The sequence below is a fragment of the Nyctereutes procyonoides genome, unplaced genomic scaffold (genome assembly GCF_905146905.1).
Source record: "Nyctereutes procyonoides isolate TBG_1078 unplaced genomic scaffold, NYPRO_anot_genome, whole genome shotgun sequence".
Classification (NCBI taxonomy): domain Eukaryota; kingdom Metazoa; phylum Chordata; class Mammalia; order Carnivora; family Canidae; genus Nyctereutes; species Nyctereutes procyonoides.
Window position 1 is genome coordinate 3677623 of NW_026575040.1, and position 19169 is coordinate 3696791.

Genomic DNA, 19169 nt, shown 5'->3' on the forward strand with positions numbered 1-19169 from the left:
ATTTGCTCACCTCATGTCTTTGTGTCACATTTTGGTAATTCTCACAATATTTCAAATTATTTCATTATTACTTTAACTGTTAGGATCATCTGTGATCAGTGATTTTTTATATTACTACTGTAATTGTTTTGGGGCGTCATGAGCCACAAGCATTAAAGTAAGACAGCAAACTTAAAAAATGTGTGTGGTCTAGCTGCTCTGCTGACTAGCCATTCCCATCTCTCTCCCTCTCCTCAGGCCTCCCTAGTCCCTGAGACACAACAATATTGAAATTAGGCCAACTAATAACCCACAATGAAATGGCCTCTAAGTGTTCAAGTAAAAGAGAGTCACATGTCTCTCACTTCAAAAACCAGAAATGATTAGTGAGGAAGGCATGTTTAAAGCTGGGAGAGGCCACTTGCACCAAACCTGTAGTGCAAACAAATGGTGCCAAACAAGTTAGCCAAGTTGTGAATGCAAAGGAAAAGTTCTTGAAAGAATTAACACAACTACTTGAGTGAATACATGAATGATTCAAAAGCAAAATAGTCTTATTGCTGATAGAAAGTTATAGCAATCTAGATATCAAACCAGCCACGACATTCCCTTAAGCCAAAGCCTATTCCAGAGCAAGGCCCTAACTCTCTTCAATTCTGTGAAGGCTGAGAAAGGTGAGGAAGCTGCAGAAGAAAAGCCTGAAGCCAGTATAGGTGGTTCAGAAGGTATAAGGGAAGACAGTGTCTCCAGAATATAAAAGTGCAAGGTGAAGCAGCAAGCTATGCAGAAGATCTCTCTCAGATAATGAAGGTGGGCTACACTAAACTACAGATTTTGAGTGTAGATGAGATGGCCTTTTATTGGAAGAAGATGCCATGTCAGGCTTTCATAGCTCGAGAGGAGAAGCATTTGCCTGGCCTCAAAGCTTCAAAGGACAGGCTGGCTCTGTGATGAGGGGCTAATGCAGCTAGTGACTCGAAGTTGAAGTCAATGTTCATTTATCATCCAGAAATCCTAGGGCCCTTCAGAATTATGGTCAAGCTACTTTGCCTGTGTCCCATAAATGGAACAACAAAGCCTGGATGATACATCTTTTTACAACATGGTTTACTGAATATTTTAAGCCCACTGTTGAGACCTACTGCTCAGAGAGATTCCTTTCAAAATATTACTGCTCACTGACAATGCACCAGGTCACCCAAGAGCTATTATGGAGATGTGAAGAAGCGGATTCTAGTCTACAGAGAGGACTTTGAGGGGTTCAAGACTTGAATGAAGGCAATAACTGAAATGTTGTGAAGATGAGAAGTGGAATTAGAAGAGGAGTCCATAGGTGGGACTGACTTGCAGCAATCTCATGATAGAACTTTAGCAGATGGGGAGTTGCTTCTTATGCATGAGCAAAAAAGGTAGTTTCTTCAGATGGAAACTGCTTCTGCTGAAGATGCGGTGCAGACTGTTGAAATGACAAAAAGGATTCAGAATATAACATAAGCTTAGTTGACAGAGCAACAGCAGGGTTTGAAAAGATTGGCTCCAATTCTGAAAGGAGTTCTACTGCGGGGAAAATGCTATCAAATGGCATTGCATGCTGCAGAGAAGTTGTTGATGAAAGGAAGAGTTCATCAATGCAGCGAAGTTCACGGTGGTCTTATTTTAAGAAATTGCCACAGCCACCTCTACCTTCAGCAATTACCACCCAGATCTGTCAGCATCCAGCAGCATTTAGGCAAGACCCCCACCAGCAAAAAGATTATGACTCTGAAAACTCAGATGGTGGTTAGCATTTTTTAGCCACAGAGTATTTCTTAATTATGTACACTGTTTTTTTAAACATAATGTTATGAAAAAATATATGTAATGTTATGGCACCTATAGACCTGACAGACGACAGTGTAGTGTAAACCTAACTTATACATACATTGGGAAACCAAAAAATGCATTTGATTCACTTCATTGTTATACTCATTTTATTGTGGTAATTTAGTACTTAACCTGCGATATCTCCAAGGTACACCTGTCAACACACAAAAAGTTCTTCAATGTCACTACTCACTATGGGAATGCAAATTAAAACATGTACCATGAGATGCCATGTCATACCCATTAGAACAGTTAAGAAGGTGACAATACCAAATCTCAGTGAGGATATGGAACAACTGGAACCTTCATACATTGTGGGAATGCCGCTTTGAAAAACCAGCTGTGCCATTTCTAATAAACACAGATGTACCATATGACCCAGTGACAGTTCCACTCTTGGGAGTTTATCAGAGAAAAATGAAAACATATGTTCATACAATGACTTGTATACAAATGGTTATACCAGCATCATTTATATTAACCACAAAAATGGAAACAACCCAAATGTCTATCAAAAGGTGAACAGTTAAGCAGATGAGGTTTATAGAGACCAGTGAATACTATTCAGTAGTGAAAAGGCAGAAACAATATGGATGAATTCCATTATGCTAAGTGGAAAAGCAGACACAAAAGACTACATATTATAGGATTTCATTTACAGGAAATTTTAGAGAAGGAAAACAATGGCAACAGAAAGCAGATCTGATGTTAGGCAAAGGGGACTGATTAAAAAGGGTACAAGTAAACTTTGGGGGTTAATTGTAATGTTCTATATCACAATTGTAGTAGTGGTTACATGACTATGTTCATTTATCAAAACATATCAGGGGCTTCCGGGTGGCTCAGTTGGTTAAGCATCCAACTCTTGATTTTGGCTCAGGTCATGATCTCAGGACTGTGAGATTGAGCCCTGCATCAGACTCTGAGCTGGGCATGGACCCTGCTTAAGATTCTCTCTCTTCCTCTGCCCCTCCCCATCCCTGCTTGCACACGTGTATGCTCGCTCTCTCTCAAAAACAATAACACATCAAATTGAACACTGAAGATAAGTAATTTTATGCAAGTTATACCTCAATAAAAATGAGTTTTAAAAAGTGTTTAATAAGAATTTTTAAAAAGTATTATCCAATAGGGGCACCTTACTGGTTCAGTCAGTATAGTGTGGGACTCTTGATCTCAGAGTCATGAGTTCAAGTCCCATAATGGATGTGGACCCTACTTAGAATTTTTTAAAAATGTACCATCCATACATATAAGGTATATACATATATGCAACATGAAACAAACTGCAGAGTTACCATCATTTTCTCAGTAGTGGGTCTTTGGAATTTTATAAACTTAGTTTTGTAACTGCATTGTAAAAATCATTTCATGAGGGATCCCTGAGTGGCTCAGCAGTTCAGCACCTGCCTTTAGCCCAGGGCATGATCCTCAAGTCCTAGGATCAAGTCCCACATCCGGCTCCCTGCAGAGAGCCTGTTTTTCCCTCTACCTGTGTCTCTGCCTCTCTTCTTTCTCTGTGTCTCTCATGAATAAGTAAATAAAATATTTTTAAAAAATAATTTCATGTATGATACAAAGAAACCTCTATCAGTTTGTAACAACATTTACCACTGGTACAAACATATGGAGTAGACAAAGCACAGAGTGGCCCCCTATGTCTAAGGAAGCCAAATTTCCTTAATGTCATCATTCAGCAAAGACCCACAATACCAACAGAGGAGAACTAGCTGTGGGCTAGGCATCCCCCAGTCCATCATCTAGAATATTCTTCATTTGAAGCTGAAGAAGACATCTTATCTTCTACAACTAATACAAGCCCTCACAGTGGTAAATAGAGCAAAAATGATACAACAATTGCTGCAGTTTTAAAAATCACAAAGAACACAAAGAGGTCCCTAACAAGTCACTTCACATTCAAGGATAAGGCTATACTCCACCTAAGTGGAGACATGAGTCATTGCAATGTACAGCTGTGGGATGCTACCATCTTAACAGAATGTATAAGGGATTCACAAAAAAATTCATATCTTTTATATATATAGACCTATTGATTCATGCTGCTTCTCCCCACCAGAATGATGATATTCCACAGTGATAGGGATTTTTGTTTTTGCCGTTTACTTCTATATTCCTAACATCTAGAATAATGCCTAGCACATAACTGCTCAATAAATATGTTCAGTGAATAAATTATGCCTACGCTGATAATCAGTAAATACCTGTATGAATTTATTATGGCTGTAGAGATATTGTTCACAAGTAAATAATATAATAATCTTCTCTTCCATGTCTTTTCTTTTACAATTCTTTGACTGGAAGTTGTCTTGTATTTTCATTTTTTTTTTAATTTTTAAAGATTTTATTTATTTATTTGACAGAGAGAGTGAGCACAAGCAGGGGGAGCAGCAGAGGGAGCCCTCTGCTGAGCCCTCCTCTCAGCAGGGAGCCCAATGTGGGGCTCAATTCCAGGGCCCTGGGATCATGACTGAACAGAAGGCAGATGCTTAGCCAACTGAGCCACCCAGGTGCCATTTTCATTTTGTTTCTAATACCAATTCAAACATCAACTTTCAAGCAAAATGACTGTTATTTTCTCCCTTTTCTCTTTATTTCAAAATTTTCCTACATTATGTATTTCTTACAAAAATTTCGTACAATGTGTGTATATTCGAATAAAGAAAAAATGCACCTCTATAAAAATCAGTTTTATAAAGGGCTATGTAAGTTAATAATAGCATGCTTCAAATTTTCCTCTACTTCCTCAAATCTATCCCTCTGCTTATGTTCTTTACCCTCTCTGAAAAGCCCTCCATACATTTCTCTATAAATTCAGCCTGTCTCAACCCAATTTCCCCAGTTAGGAATCCTTTATAATACTGGTTAATCTCAATCCTTTGATCCACTTTGACTCTCAAAACAGAACCCTAAACCACTTTTGGTCAGGCAACATTCAGTATATTTTTGTATTTCCCACTGCTACAGAATATTTGATACATGCTTAATTTGCTAAACCTGATGAATTTCTGCGACCCTGAGGACACTTGAGGGTACAAAACTAATGTAAAACTACAAAGATAAAGAAATATATTTGCATATTACACTACATGCATAAAACCTACCAGCAGTGTCTGTCCTTGGGAAATGAAGAAATGACCTGATATAACGATGGTGAGAACAAGATACCCAGATTCTTCATTGGAGTCAAAAACCTTGAAAAAGAAAGAGTGAGAGAAATGTGGATAAGACAATACACTTCTGTAATACTAGTAAATGTATAATATCGTCTCACTGATCTTCCTACTCAGAATGTTCCCTTTTCTTCCATTTAATCTGTAATCATTTACTTATATTTTCAAGTTTCTCCTCTATAGGGGCTAGCAGTCAACTTTTTAAAAATATAACGAAAACAAATATTTTGAAATGAAAAATATACTAGTTTAAAAATAAAAGGATGTGGGTCCTGAGCCAACTACTTTTCAGTAACATTTTAATAAGTCATTAATTATCTTTGAGCCTCAATTTCCTTTCTGTAAAATGGGGATAATGCTTTACATTGCTGTCAGACTTTGCAGTCCTAGTTTCTTCAGTCATATAATCCATTTTTACAACCCTCAAAACCTGGTGCTTTCCTTTAGATGAGCTTTATTTAATTCATTAATGCCACTCTTAAAATATGGTGCCCAAACTGACCATAATGTGCTTGGTGTGATCTAACTATCTCCCATTACTTGCAGTAACACAGCCTATAATCACATTAACCTTTTTAGGGGATCATCCCATTTGAAGAGCGATCTGATATTGATAAAACCTCCTGAAACTTCATCACTTAGTTGGTAAATCATACTTTCACATTCTTTACCTGAACTCAAATGTAAGATCTTGCATTTATACTCGTTATATTTTATCTTGTTAGATTTGGTCTATAGTTTTGGTGGGGAATTGAGGCAATAAAATCAAAATATCAATATTATCAATCAATAATATCAAAATATCAGATACAGAAGAGGAAGATTTGGGTCTCAAGTGACTACCTTGTATAGGTGGCTTTAATATACTCAAACATCCTTGCATAAATGAGATGAAATTCTGGATTCACCTCAATGCTCAAAGTTCAAAACAATGAACACATACCTAACTCAAGTATATCTTTATAAGGTTACTACATTCTTTTGAGAAATAATATTTTCATAGTTTCATATGTGAGGTTTACAGCTTTATTTTTTTTATATCTTCTTTTATTGGAGTTTGATTTGCCAACATATAGCATAACACCCAGTGCTCACCCCATCAAGTGCCCACCTCAGTGCCCGTCACCCAGTCACCCCATCCCCCCCACCCACTGCCCCTTCCACTACCCCTTGTTCGTTTCCCAGAGTTAAGAGTCTCTCAGGTTTTGTCACCCTCTCTGATCTTTCCCACCTAGCTTTAATGCTCTGTTTAAACTTAAGATTTCCTACTGAGTTTTCCCTAATTTATTTTAAATTCCAACCTTAAAAAAATGCTGTTTTAGATGTCAGGGAAGGTATGCTAAACTCTGCACTTCAATGGTGGTTGCTCTGCATCTTTTCCAGTATTAGGAACTCAGTTATTTGTATGATATTCTTCCTGCCACAGTTTAAATGGACTATCTTGTATGCTTCATGACCACTTAAAATCACAAGGATAGCTAGGAGTCAAGCACAGCTTTTAAAACTAGAGCCTGGTCAACAAATTCTTTGGGAAGCAGTATGTTAGCATTATTTTTTTTAGAAATGTAATATATATTCCAAAAATATCCCAAAAAGTGTCTCATACTTAAATGTACAACTCAGTGAACAATGATAAAGCAAATACATAATAATCATTACCCAGGTGAAGAAACAGAAAACACTGCCAACCTTCCAGAAGGTTACCTTAGTGCGGTCTCCCAATCATTACCAGCTCCCTCCTTCCCTTAAGATAGCCTGACTTCTAAACACCATAGTTTAGCTTTATTTGCATGAAGAAATCATACAGAAAGAATTATTTTCTGCCTGGCCTCCTCAATATTGCTGCACGTACCTAAGTTCATTCATTTTCAATATTATAGAATACCATTCGACGATGACATCACAATTTTCTTTTCCATTCTTTTGTTGATGAATACTGTTTTCCAGTTCAGGTCAACCATAAATAATGCTGTTATAAACATTTTTATGTATGTTTTTGTTGGCCAGAAACACTCATTATGGACACCAAGTCTTTTCAAATTATTTACCATTTTTTCAAATGGTGACTAATGACTTCTACGAGAATCCCAGTAGACTTCTTCCCTGCTCTTCAAACTGCTACATCTAATTGCCCACTCATGATCTCCACTTATAGGCCCAACAGTCATTTCAAAATTAACAGCCTTCCTATTCATTCATTTATTCACTCAATATTTCCGAAGTGTCAAGCAAGTGACATCTGCTGCCTATCACTAGGAGTAGAAATCCAAATATTTCTGCCCATTGTATCTTGGTACTGGAGCCACTGTGGTAAATACAACACAGTCAAGCACTGGGTGGAACAGCACTTTGCTCACTTAGGGAAGAAATAGAGCAAGAACAGTCAGCATCAGTAGTGGGGGTCAGTTGCCTCTGCACAGGGGAGAGCAGGTCCCTCTAGGCAACTACAGAGAGCACAACAGGCCTGTGTTCCCCTCTCCTGTGCTGCACAGAAGGAACCCATTCCCTCCCCAACAGGACAGATACAGTGGTGGGGACAGCCAGGTGCCATATGATACTCAAGCAGAACAAAGGCACATAGGCTGTGAGGACTCTGTCTCTTGGTAAAGCAAGTGCTCTGGGCTTCAGGGCCATTCTTATGGTCGTGCCAAGAGGGGCTGAAAGACTGCACATACAAGCCTGCCTTTCCCAATACAAAGCACCTACCATGTACCAAGTTGTTGTAGACGTTTGACTCCCACAGTTTCCACATCAGAGAATGTACCTTTATCCTTTTATTTCCTTAGGCCAGCTGTGGAATCATTCTTGAATCCTCTCTTTTCCTCATACCCATAGCTAATCCATCAGTACATCCTTCATGTCTATCTTCAAAATACTCAGAATCTAACCATTTCTCACAGGTCTAAGTATGGGCTAAGTTATCATCTCTCTCGTTGGATTATCATGATAACCTCCTCACTGGCTTTTCCTTTGTGTTCTTGCTCCCCCTCCCACACAGTTTATTCTCAATATAGTAAGCTAGAGTGATCCTTTTACACCTAAAGTGAGATCATGTCATTTCCAACTCAAAGCTCTGCAGTTCAAAGCCCTGCATCTCATTGAGAAACTGATGCAAACTACTCCACAAACCAGCCTCCATTGCTCCTCTCCTCTCATCATCCCCTTGTGTATTCTGCTCCCTCCACATGGCCTCCTCGCTGCTCCTTGAACTCACTAGGCAAATTCATGATTATAAACCTCAGGGATTTTACAATCCCATTTTATATGAAATTCTCTTCTCTTAAATTCACATGACTCACTCCTTGATTTTCTCCTTGTCTTTGCTTAAATATGTCTTTTCAGGTAACACCTTTCCTGACCATCCTACTGAAAACTGCCACCAATTCCTTACATTACCCAAACCAGATCACTCCTATTCTTTTTTTTTTCCTATTCCTTTTTCTAGCTTTGTTTTCCTCCATAGTTCTTTCCACTTTTGTTACTTTATATTTACCTGTTATCTATTTACCTATCTTTTTAAAGAGGTAATTGATAAATGGGATTATAAACAATATTCACTTAAACTGAAAGGCAGAATAAGAATAAATAGGAAACAAAGAATAGATGGGACAAATACAAAACAAATAGGGGATCCCTGGGTGGCTCAGCGGTTTAGTGCCTGCCTTTGGCCCAGGGCGCGATCCTGGAGTCCCAGGATCGAGTCCCACGTCGGGCTCCCTGCATGGAGCCTGCTTCTCCCTCCTCTTGTGTCTCTGCCTCTCTCTCTCTCTGTCTCTCTGTCTCTCTCTCTCCATGTCTATCATAAATAAATAAATAAATCTTTAAAAAAAATAGTAAGATTATAGACTTAGGCCCAACCCTATCAATGATTGCATTAAGTGTAAATGACTTAAATACCCCCAATAAAAGGCAATCTGATGACAGGACAAGATGTGACTGTACGCAGCTCATAAGAAATGCATTTTAGGGGATCCCTGGGTGGCGCAGCGGTTTAGCGCCTGCCTTTGGCCCAGGGTGCGATCCTGGAGGCCCGGGATCGAGTCCCACGTCGGGCTCCCGGTGCATGGAGCCTGTTTCTCCCTCTGCCTATGTCTCTGCCTCTTTATCTGTGACGATCATTAATAATAAATAAAAAATAAATAATAAATAAATAAATAATAAATAAATAAGGTTAAAAACAAAAGAGTGGGAAAAACATATAGCACCTTGTGGCAAATACCAGCCAAAAGAATGTTGGAGTATCTATATTAACATTGTGCAAGAGTACCAAAAGGTATGAAGAAAGTCATTTCATAGTGATAAAGGGTGAAGTTAATTAAGAGACACAATTATCCTGAACATTTATGTCCCCAATAACAGAGCTTAAACATACATGAAGCAATAGTTGATAGAACTGTATGGGAAAATAGATAAATCCACAATTATAGTCAGAGATGTCAATACCCCTCTCTCAATAACTGATAGAACAAGTGCATAGAAAATCAGTAAATATATAGTAGACTTGAAGAACATTATCAACCAACATAACCTCATTGACATAGAACATTTCACCCAATACCAGCAAAATACACATTCTTCTCAAGTATATAAAGATAGATCATCATTTCCCAAGATAGACAAAATTCTGGGCCATAAAAATCAGTCTTGGTAAATGTTTAGGTATATTCTCTTAGAAAACTAAATTAGAAAACTAAATTTCTAACTAAATTAGAAAACATTATATGGTTTCATTCATAAGGGGAATATAACAAATAGTGAAAACGATTATAGGGGAAAGAAGAGAAAATGAGTGGGAAATATCAGAGAGGGAGACAGAACATGAGAGACTCCTCACTTTGGGAAATGAACAAGGAGTAGTGGAAGGGGAGGCGGCCAGGGGGATGGGGTGACTGGGTGATGGGCACTGAGGAGGGCACTTGATGGATGAGCACTGGGTGTTATACTATATGTTGGCAAATCAAACCTCAATAATATATGTATATACTAAATACATATATATATATATTTAGTATATATATATACTAAAAAAAAAGAACAAGACAATATTAGCTCTCACCACTCCTATTCAACATTATTCTGGAGGTTCTAACCATTGTAATCAGGCAAGAAAAAGAAATAAAACACTGGATTGGGAAGAAAGAAGTAAAACTGTCTTAATTCAAACAACATTATCATTTATGTAGAAAATCCAATAGATTTTCCTCAAATAAATGAATTTTAGAAAGGTTGCAAGATATAAGACCAATAAATGAAAACTAAATTTACACGAATTAGTAAAGAACTAGAATTTGAATTTTTAAAATATCTAAATTAATGACAGCATCAAAAATATTAAATACTTAGGGATAAATATAACAAAAAAGTGAAAGATCTGAACACTGAAAACTGACAAATTTAAGAACACATAAATATATGGAGAGGGATATTTTGTTCATGAATAGGAACATTCAGTAAGAATGCTGAGGTAGGCAGAATAATGGTTCCTCAAAGATTTCCATGTCCTAATCCCTGGAACCTGTGAATATATTTTACGTGGCAAAGGTGACTTTGCAGAGGTAATTCAGATTAAGGATCTTGAGATGGGAAAGTAGCCAGGATTATCCAGGCGAGCCCAATAAAATCACAAGGGTTCTTGTAAGGGAAAGAGGGAAGCAGAAGAGTCAGAGAAGGAAATGTGACTGCTTTGAAGACAGAAGGCAGGTACAAGGCAAGGAATTCAGGCAGCCTCTAGAGGCTAGAACAGGCAAGAAATATTCTCCCCTAGAGCCTCTGGAAGGAATGCAGCCCTGCTGATACCTTAATTTTAGCCCTATTAGGACCTAGTTCCGATTACTGCGTGTCAGAACTATAAACCGGTAAGTTTGAGTTGTCTTAAACCACTAAGTTTGTGGAAAATTGTTACAGCAGCAATAATCAAAATTCTAAATTATTTTGTAGAGATTAAAGACACTATTTATCAAGAACTTGTTTTTTACACATTCATTTGGGAAACTCCCAGTTAAAACATTGGCCCATATATATGCAGACTTAACCACATACATCATTCAAGAATAGCTCACAAAGATCTAATAGACTTCAAGTCTGCTTAATGCAAAGTTAATGCAACTAACCCTTTCTTAGTACACATTTTTCGTCAATCCTGTGGTACAACATTCTTCTGCATTTAAACTAGATTCAAAATAAACAATGATAGCACAGGGATTGTAAAGACAAACAGATGTGAGTTACTCCAATGCTGTCATTTTATCGGACCTCTTGGTATTCATATTTGTGTTCAAAATTTTAAATGAAAAAAAAAATTTTGAATGAAACAAGAGTGCAAGCAACAAGATGGAACATTTTTGTTAAAGTGCAAATTTTAGTTTACATTCAGAATATTTACTAAACTTGAATAGTACCTTTAACATTATTTTTAAATTATTAAATGCTGGGATCCCTGGGTGGCGCAGCGGTTTGGCGCCTGCCTTTGGCCCAGGGCGCGATCCTGGAGACCCGGGATCGAATCCCACGTCAGGCTCCCGGTGCATGGAGCCTGCTTCTTCCTCTGCCTATGTCTCTGCCTCTCTTTCTCTCTGTGTGACTATCATAAATAAATAAAAAAATTTAAAAAAAATTATTAAATGTTTTCAAACTAAAGAACAAAAAAGAGAATAAAGCAGTAATTTTATCATTAGTTGCCGAAATTGTGCCAATGGAGATTCAGGTTTTTTAATCGCTTGTTAGTTTGTGGGTAATTAATTACATAAAATATCAGCCTCTAAGGAAAGAATCAAAGTTCAGAAGTTAACTTGACGTAAAAACAATTGGCTAAAGAGTTATGCTTTTTTCCTGCCTTATACTATAATGTGTTTTTCCCCTTTCTTATTTATTTTACTGCCATGATTACAATGAAATTCAATAAAGAGTTTCCTATTCTCTCTGCTCAGCAGGAAGCCTGCTTCTCTTCTCCTCCCACTCGTGCTCTCTATCTCTGTTATCTCTGTCTCTCTCTCTCTTAAATAAATAAATCAAATCTTTAAAAAAAAGTTTCCTATCTACATAATAAATGAATAATTTCACTTGTGGAAATTTTATAAAAATAATGTCATCATTTAGGGGAGTGGAATTTTTTGTTTTCATTTTTTTTCACTTAAATTCAATTTGCCAACATATAACACCCAATGCTCATCACATCACGTGCCTTCCTTAGTGCCCATCACCCTATTATCCCATCCACCTCCCTGTCAGCAACCCTCTGTTTATTTTCCAGAGTCAAGAGTCTCTCGTGGTTTGTCTTCCTCTCTAATATTTTCTCCATTCAGTTTCCCCTCCTTCCCTTATGGTTTCTTTCACTATTTCTTATATTTCACATATTAGTGAAACTATATAATTGTCTTTCTCTAATTGATTTATTTCACTCAGCAAATACCTCCCAGTTCCATCCACATCAATGTAAATAGTAGATGTTCATCCTTTTTGATGGCTGAGTAACATTACATTGTGTATATAGACCACATATTCTTTATCCATTCATCTATCAAAGGACATCTCAATTCCTTCCACAGTTTGGCTAGTGGACATTGCCACTACAAACATTGGGGCGTCCCGTTATTTCACTACATCTGTTTCTTTGGGGTAAATACCGAGTGATGCAATTGGTGGGTCATAGAGTAGCTCTATTTTTAACTTCCTGAGGAACCACTGTTTTCCAGAGTGGCTGCACCAGTTTGCATTCCCACCAACAGTGCAAGAGGGTTACCCCTTCTCTACATCCTCTCCAACATTTATTGTTTCCTGTCTCGTTAATTTTAGCCATTCTCATTGGTGTAAAGCAGTATCTCATCGTGGTTTTGATTTGTATTTCCCTGATGACCAGTGATGTGGAACATTTTTTCATGTTCTTGTTGGCCATGTGTAGGTCTTCTTTGGAGAAATGCCTATTCATAGCTTCTTCCCATTTCTTGACTGGATTCTTTGTTTGTAGGGTGTTGAGTTTGAGAAGTTCTTTATATATCGTGGATGCTAGCCCTTTACCTGATATGTCATTTGCAAATATCTTCTCCCATTCTAGGGGAGTAGAATATTAAAAAAAAATTATCCATTCTGGGTGTCAGATGCTCTACACACATCACTTAACATAATTAAGTAAATCACTTAGCATATATTGGAAAGTACGGCTGGTAGGAAAACAATAAAGCAGGGAAGGGATCAGGAGTGTAAAACAGGGTGTGAAAGCTATAATATACATAGGCTAGTCAGGGTAGGCATCAGTGATTAGATGAGGCTTGAACAAAGATGTGAAGGCATGAGAGGGTTAACCAGATATCTGGGAATTCAATACTTACTATTTTTCAGATATTTGTTGCAATCCTTCATCTAAAAGATCTTTATAGTATGTTCTTACACTTTGAAAATGTCTAATTAGAGGGACACCTGGGTGGCTCAGCGGTTGAGTGTCTGCCTTTGGCTCAGCGCGTGATCCTGGAGTCCTGGGATTGAGTCCCATATCAGGCTCCCTGCATGGAGCCTGCTTCTCCCTCTGCCTGTGTCTCTGCCTCTCTCTCTTTCTGTGTCTCTCATGAGTAAATAAAATCTTTTAAAAAATGTATCTAATTAGAGACTTCCAAGGAGGTTAGGAAAAATGGTAGCTTGCATCCTTGCAGTGTTCCCTTCTCACATCCAAACCAAATACCAATAACCTCTCTTTGAGCAGTTACTAAGATTCAGCATCCAAATGAGCCAGAAGGATGGGTTGAGGTCTTAGGATCCAGATAAAAAGAGATGGCATATTTTCTCTACCCTCAAGGGAAAGGAAACTCTCGTTTGAGCAAAGAACCCAAGGACAAAGATAGGAATGTCCCAGTTCTTGGGAAAGAACCTAACTCCTAGAAACTGGTGGACCCTCAAAAAGGATACTAGCCTTTTTACTTTAAAATTCCTACTGGCCACTCAGCCTCTAAGATGTCACCATGAAGCTGGACAACTTACCTAGCTGAGTCTTTCCTACTCCTTTACAGAAGGCCCAGAAGGCTGACACTCATGTACCTCCCCACACTTACCGCTTATGATATCTATTCACTGTTGGGCTTGAGCTACAAGGGTAAAAAAAGCATTAAGTTAGAAAAAGGAAAATAACAATATACTCAGTAGGCTAAAGTAATGAAGAACAAACAGAAAACCCAGAATAGGTGGCTCCTAGTGGAACAAAACTGCCAAAGGAGATACACAACAGCCTGAACCAAAACATACACACACCACACACACACATATAATTATATATATATTTTTTATATATATATATAATTAAGACTTAAGCAGAGTCTTGGAGCTAAATATATGCCTTATAAATATAAAAACTAAGGAAAGAAACTCAATAGTTTAATTGAAGAACTGGATGGACATTGTTGAAACCAAATTAATGGTCTGAAAAAACAAGTAGGAGAAATATTTAGAAACACAGAGCAGAACTACAAAGAGGAAGAATTCATGTGTACCAGATAAGACAGTGTGGAGAAACAATTCAGATCCAGAACAAATGTTAAGGATAACAGATAAGCGGAAGGGGAGAAAGAGACTGAGGAAAGGCAATGATTCAACAAGCAAGAACTATCCCATGACTGCAGAAAGGCCTGAGACAGATACCAGGGGTTTAAATTTTTTTTTTTATTTATGATAGTCACACAGTGAGAGAGAGAGAGGCAGAGACATAGGCTGAGGGAGAAGCAGGCTCCATGCACCGGGAGCCCGACGTGGGATTCGATCCCGGGTCTCCAGGATCGCGCCCTGGGCCAAAGGCAAGCGCCAAACCGCTGCGCCACCCAGGGATCCCGATACCAGGGGTTTAAATCCCAGGCATTGATGGTGAGGGTGGGGCAATCAAAACACTAGACACATCCTGATAAAAATCCTGAATTGAATGGATAGAGGAAGATCTTAAAAGCTTCCAGTCTTAAAAATAAAAAACTCACTGTCCAGGGACACCTGGGTGGCTCAGTGGCTGAGCGTCTGCCTTCAGCCCAGGATGTGATCCCGGAGTCCCAGGATCAAGTCCTGCATCAGGCCCCCTCCTTGGAGAGCCTGCTTCTCCTTCTGCCTATGTCTCTGTCTCTCTCTTTCTCTCTCTGTCTCTGTCTCTCATGAATAAATAAATAAAATCTCAAAAAAAAAAGTCACTGTCCAGCACTAGAGGATTCTAAAAAAAAATTTTAAGCAGTAAATGAAGGCAAAGAATTAAGTATTTATCCTAACTCTCCTATACAAACCAATCACCAGCTAAAGTAGCAGATATGAAGAACTTTTTCTTTACTTCTGTAAAGAATATGAAATATTTTTATATTCCAAATAATAAATTAAGAAAAAAAGATAAAATTAGGATATCACCTTCTGCATTCCTAATCAACGGCTCTAGAGTTCCAGGTTATAGGTTCTACCTATAACAACACAAAGAGAAATAAACAGGTACTACATACTTCCAATAGGAAGAAAACCAAACCCCCTTTAAGTACGGTTGCCAAAAAAACAAAAACAAAAAACCCAAGCTGAACTTGATCAAATACCTACCTTCAATTATCAATTCACAAGAAATACAAAGGCCAAAGACTCACCTTAACTGCACCACAGAGATGCAGTCAGCAAAATCCATACCATCAGAAACTCTGTTGGTTTTTTTTTCCCAACAAATTGCAAGGAAGGGAGAAAGATGGGTCAGGGAAACATAACAAAGAAAACTTAAAGATTAAAAGATATACCAATCACAATGGATGGTTCTGTTGAAAGAGAATTATGACAATTAAAAGACTATTCAAAATCTGAACACTGCATATTTGATAATATTAAGGAACTTTTTAGGGCAAAAATGGTATTATGAGTAAGTCTTTACCTTTTAGAAATAACTGAAATAATTGATGAAATGGTATGATGTCTTAGATTTGCTTCAAAATAACAAAATGGACGAGGATAGGATATAGATGAAACCAGGCTAGTCATGAGCTGATGACTCTTGAAGCTGGTAATACATACATGTTGGCCTACTACACTATCTTTGATTATGTTTTAATTTCTTTATAACAAAAAGTTTTACAAGAGGCTTCCATTTTCTTTGTTGATTAGGTAGAAGTATGGTTAAGTAAAGGTATTCAGCATACTGAGAAGGACAAAGATTCTACAAGCACTCTCTTAACAAATTCCAAATACCATAATGCCTAATATAATCCAGGTGTTTGAGGGAAAAAATTACTTATTTTAGGTTCTTGGGAAATACTTCTAATGAGTGATGATTTATCATTTTATTAGAATGTTCACATTAGCACAATACGGAAAGCTCAAAGAAAAATGTTATTTCTAATGACCAAGTCATCACAGAAAAATATTAATTTTAAGGTGTCAGAGGAAACATTTATCATATTTATATCTTCTTTCTGGTTCCTAATCTAACTGTGGCTTAAGATTCAGGTAATAAAAAAAGTATGTATGGTATTGTCATAAAAACAAACACATGGACCAATGGAACAGAATCGAGAACCCAGAAATAAACCCATTCATATACAGTCAACTAATACTTGACAAGGGAGCCAAGAAGACTCAATGGAAAAAAGATAGTCTCTTCAATACACAGTGCTGGGAAAACTGTATATTCACACATGAAACTATGAAACTAGTCCCCCATTTTACATCACTCACAAAAATTAACTCAAAGGGGATTGAAGAGGGCAGCCTGGGTGGCTCAGCAGTTTAGCACAGCCTTCAGCCCAGGGTATGATCCTGGAGACCCAGGATCAAGTCCCACATCAGGCTCCCTGAATGAAGCCTGCTTCTCCCTCTGCCTGTGTCTCTGCCTGTCTCTCTCTCTCTCTCTCTCTCTCTCTCTCTCTCTCTCTGTGTTTCTCATGAATAAATAAATAAAATGTTAAAAAAAAGGGGGGGGACCCATCAACATTTAAAAAAATAAAGGGGTGGGGGGATTGAAGACTAAATTGTAGGACCTGAAACCATAAAACTCCTAGAAGAAAACACAGAGAAAAAGCTCTTTGACATTGGTCTAGGCAATGATTTCTTGGATATGACACCTAAAGCACAAGCAACAAAAGCAAAAATAAGCAACTGCACTATATCAAACTAAAAAGTTTCTGCACAGCATAAGAAATGATTAACAAAATGAAAAGATAACCATGGAATGGGAGAAAATATTTGTAAACCACATATCTAACAAGGGGCTAACATCCAAAATACATAAGCAAGTTATATGACTCAATAGCAAAGAAAGCAAATAATCCAGTTTTTAAATGGGAAAAGGACCTAAAAAGACATTTTCTCAAAAGATGTTCAAAAGGTATATATTATGGTGCTCAATATCACTAATCATCAGGGAAATATAAACCAAAAATCATGAGTTATCACCTCACATGTGTTAGAATGGCTATTATCAAAAAGATAAGCAATAACACATCCTGGCAAGGATATGGAGAAAAGGGAACACTTGTATGCTATTGGTGGGAATATAAATTGGTACAGCCACAAAGAAAAACAGTATAGAGGTTCCTCAAAAAAAAAAAAATCAGGGTGCCTGGATGGCTCAGTCGGTTGGGCATCTGCTTTCAGCTCAGGTCGTGAGTCCAGAGCCCTGGGATGGAGCCCAGCATTGCAGCAAGGAGTCTGTATCTGCTTCTGCTTCTCCTCCCTCTCCCTCTCCCTCTCCCTCCCTGCTCATGCTCTCTCTCTTGCTCGCTGGCTCTCTCAAATAAAATATTTTTTTAAAAATCAAAGAAATGGGGACACCTGGGTGGCTCAGCGGTTTAGCGCTGCCTTCAGCCCAGGGCGTGATCCTGGAGACCCGGGGTGGAGTCCGTCAGGCTCCCTGCATGGAGCCTGTTTCTCCCTCTGTCTGTGTCTCTGCCTCTCTCTCCTTCTGTGTCTCTCATGAATAAATAAATAAAATCTTTTAAAAAAATCAAAGAAATACCACATGATCCAGCAAATCTACTTCTAGGTATATATCTGAGGGAAATGAAATTATTATCTTAAAGATACAGCTGCACTCCTTGTTCATTGCAACTTTGTTTATAATAGCCAAGACATGGAAACAATCTAAGTGTCAACAGATGGAAGAATAAAGATAATTTGAGACATATATACACACAATAGAGTATTATTCAGCCGCAAAAAAAGTAAATCCAGCCACTTGCAACAATATGGATGCACCTTAAGGACATTACACTAAGTAAAATAAGCCAGACACAGAAAGACAAATACTGGAAGATCTTACCTACATGTGAAACCAAAAAAAAAAAAAAAAAAAAGGCTAAATTCATAGAAACGGAGAACAGATTGGTGAAGAATAGAGATCAGGGGTAGGAAAAATACATGAATGTGGTCAAAAGGTACAAGCTTTCACTTATAAGTTCTGGGGATGTTAATACACAATATGAGGAGTATAGCTAACAATACGATATTGTATATTTGAAAATTTCTGGGGCGAGATCTTAAAAGTTCTCATCACTAGGGCACCTGGGTGGTTCAGTCAGCTCAGGTCATGATCTCAGGGTCCTGGGATCCAAACCCTTTCCCAACCCCTCCAACCCCCCACACCCACCCCCTATCAAGCCCTGTGAAAAACTCCACATTCAGAGGAAAGTCTGCTTGTACCTCTCCCTCTCCCCCTCCCCATGCTCATGCTCTCTCTCTCAAATAAATACACAAAATCTTTTTTTAAAAAAAGTTCTCGGGACAGTTCTTGGGACGCCGGGGTGGCTCAGTGGTTGAGCATCTGCCTTTGGCTCAGGGCCCGATCACGGGGATCCGAGATCAAGTCCCACATTCAGCTCCTTGCCGGGAGCCTGCTTCTGCCTGTCTCTGCCTCTTTCTCTCTCTCTCTGTCTCTCATGGATAAAGAAACAAAATCTTGAAGAAGAAGAAAGAAGAAGAAGGAAGAAGAAGGAAGAAGAAGAAGGAAGAAGGAAGAAGAAGAAGGAAGAAGAAGAAGGGCAGCCTGGGTGGCTGAGCTAACGGTTTAGTACCACCTTCAGCCCAGGGCGTGATCCTGGAGACCCGGGATCGAGTCTCACATCAGGCTCCCTGCATGGAGCCTGCTTCTCCCTCTACCTGTGCCTGTGCCCCTCTCTCTATCTCTCTCATGAATAAAATCTTTAAAAAAAATAATAA

At 38.3% G+C, this 19169-nt stretch overlaps 1 protein-coding gene across 1 annotated transcript in view; it reads right to left on the bottom strand.

Annotated features, from left to right (window-relative positions):
* The window catches only part of REC114 (REC114 meiotic recombination protein), a 107242-nt gene that overhangs the window by 79100 nt on the left and 8973 nt on the right, over nt 1-19169 (bottom strand). Inside the window, exon 2 of the mRNA XM_055319617.1 lies at nt 4965-5054. Within this exon, the coding sequence (XP_055175592.1) occupies nt 4965-5054 (90 nt within the window). The remainder of the gene's footprint in view (nt 1-4964; nt 5055-19169) is intronic.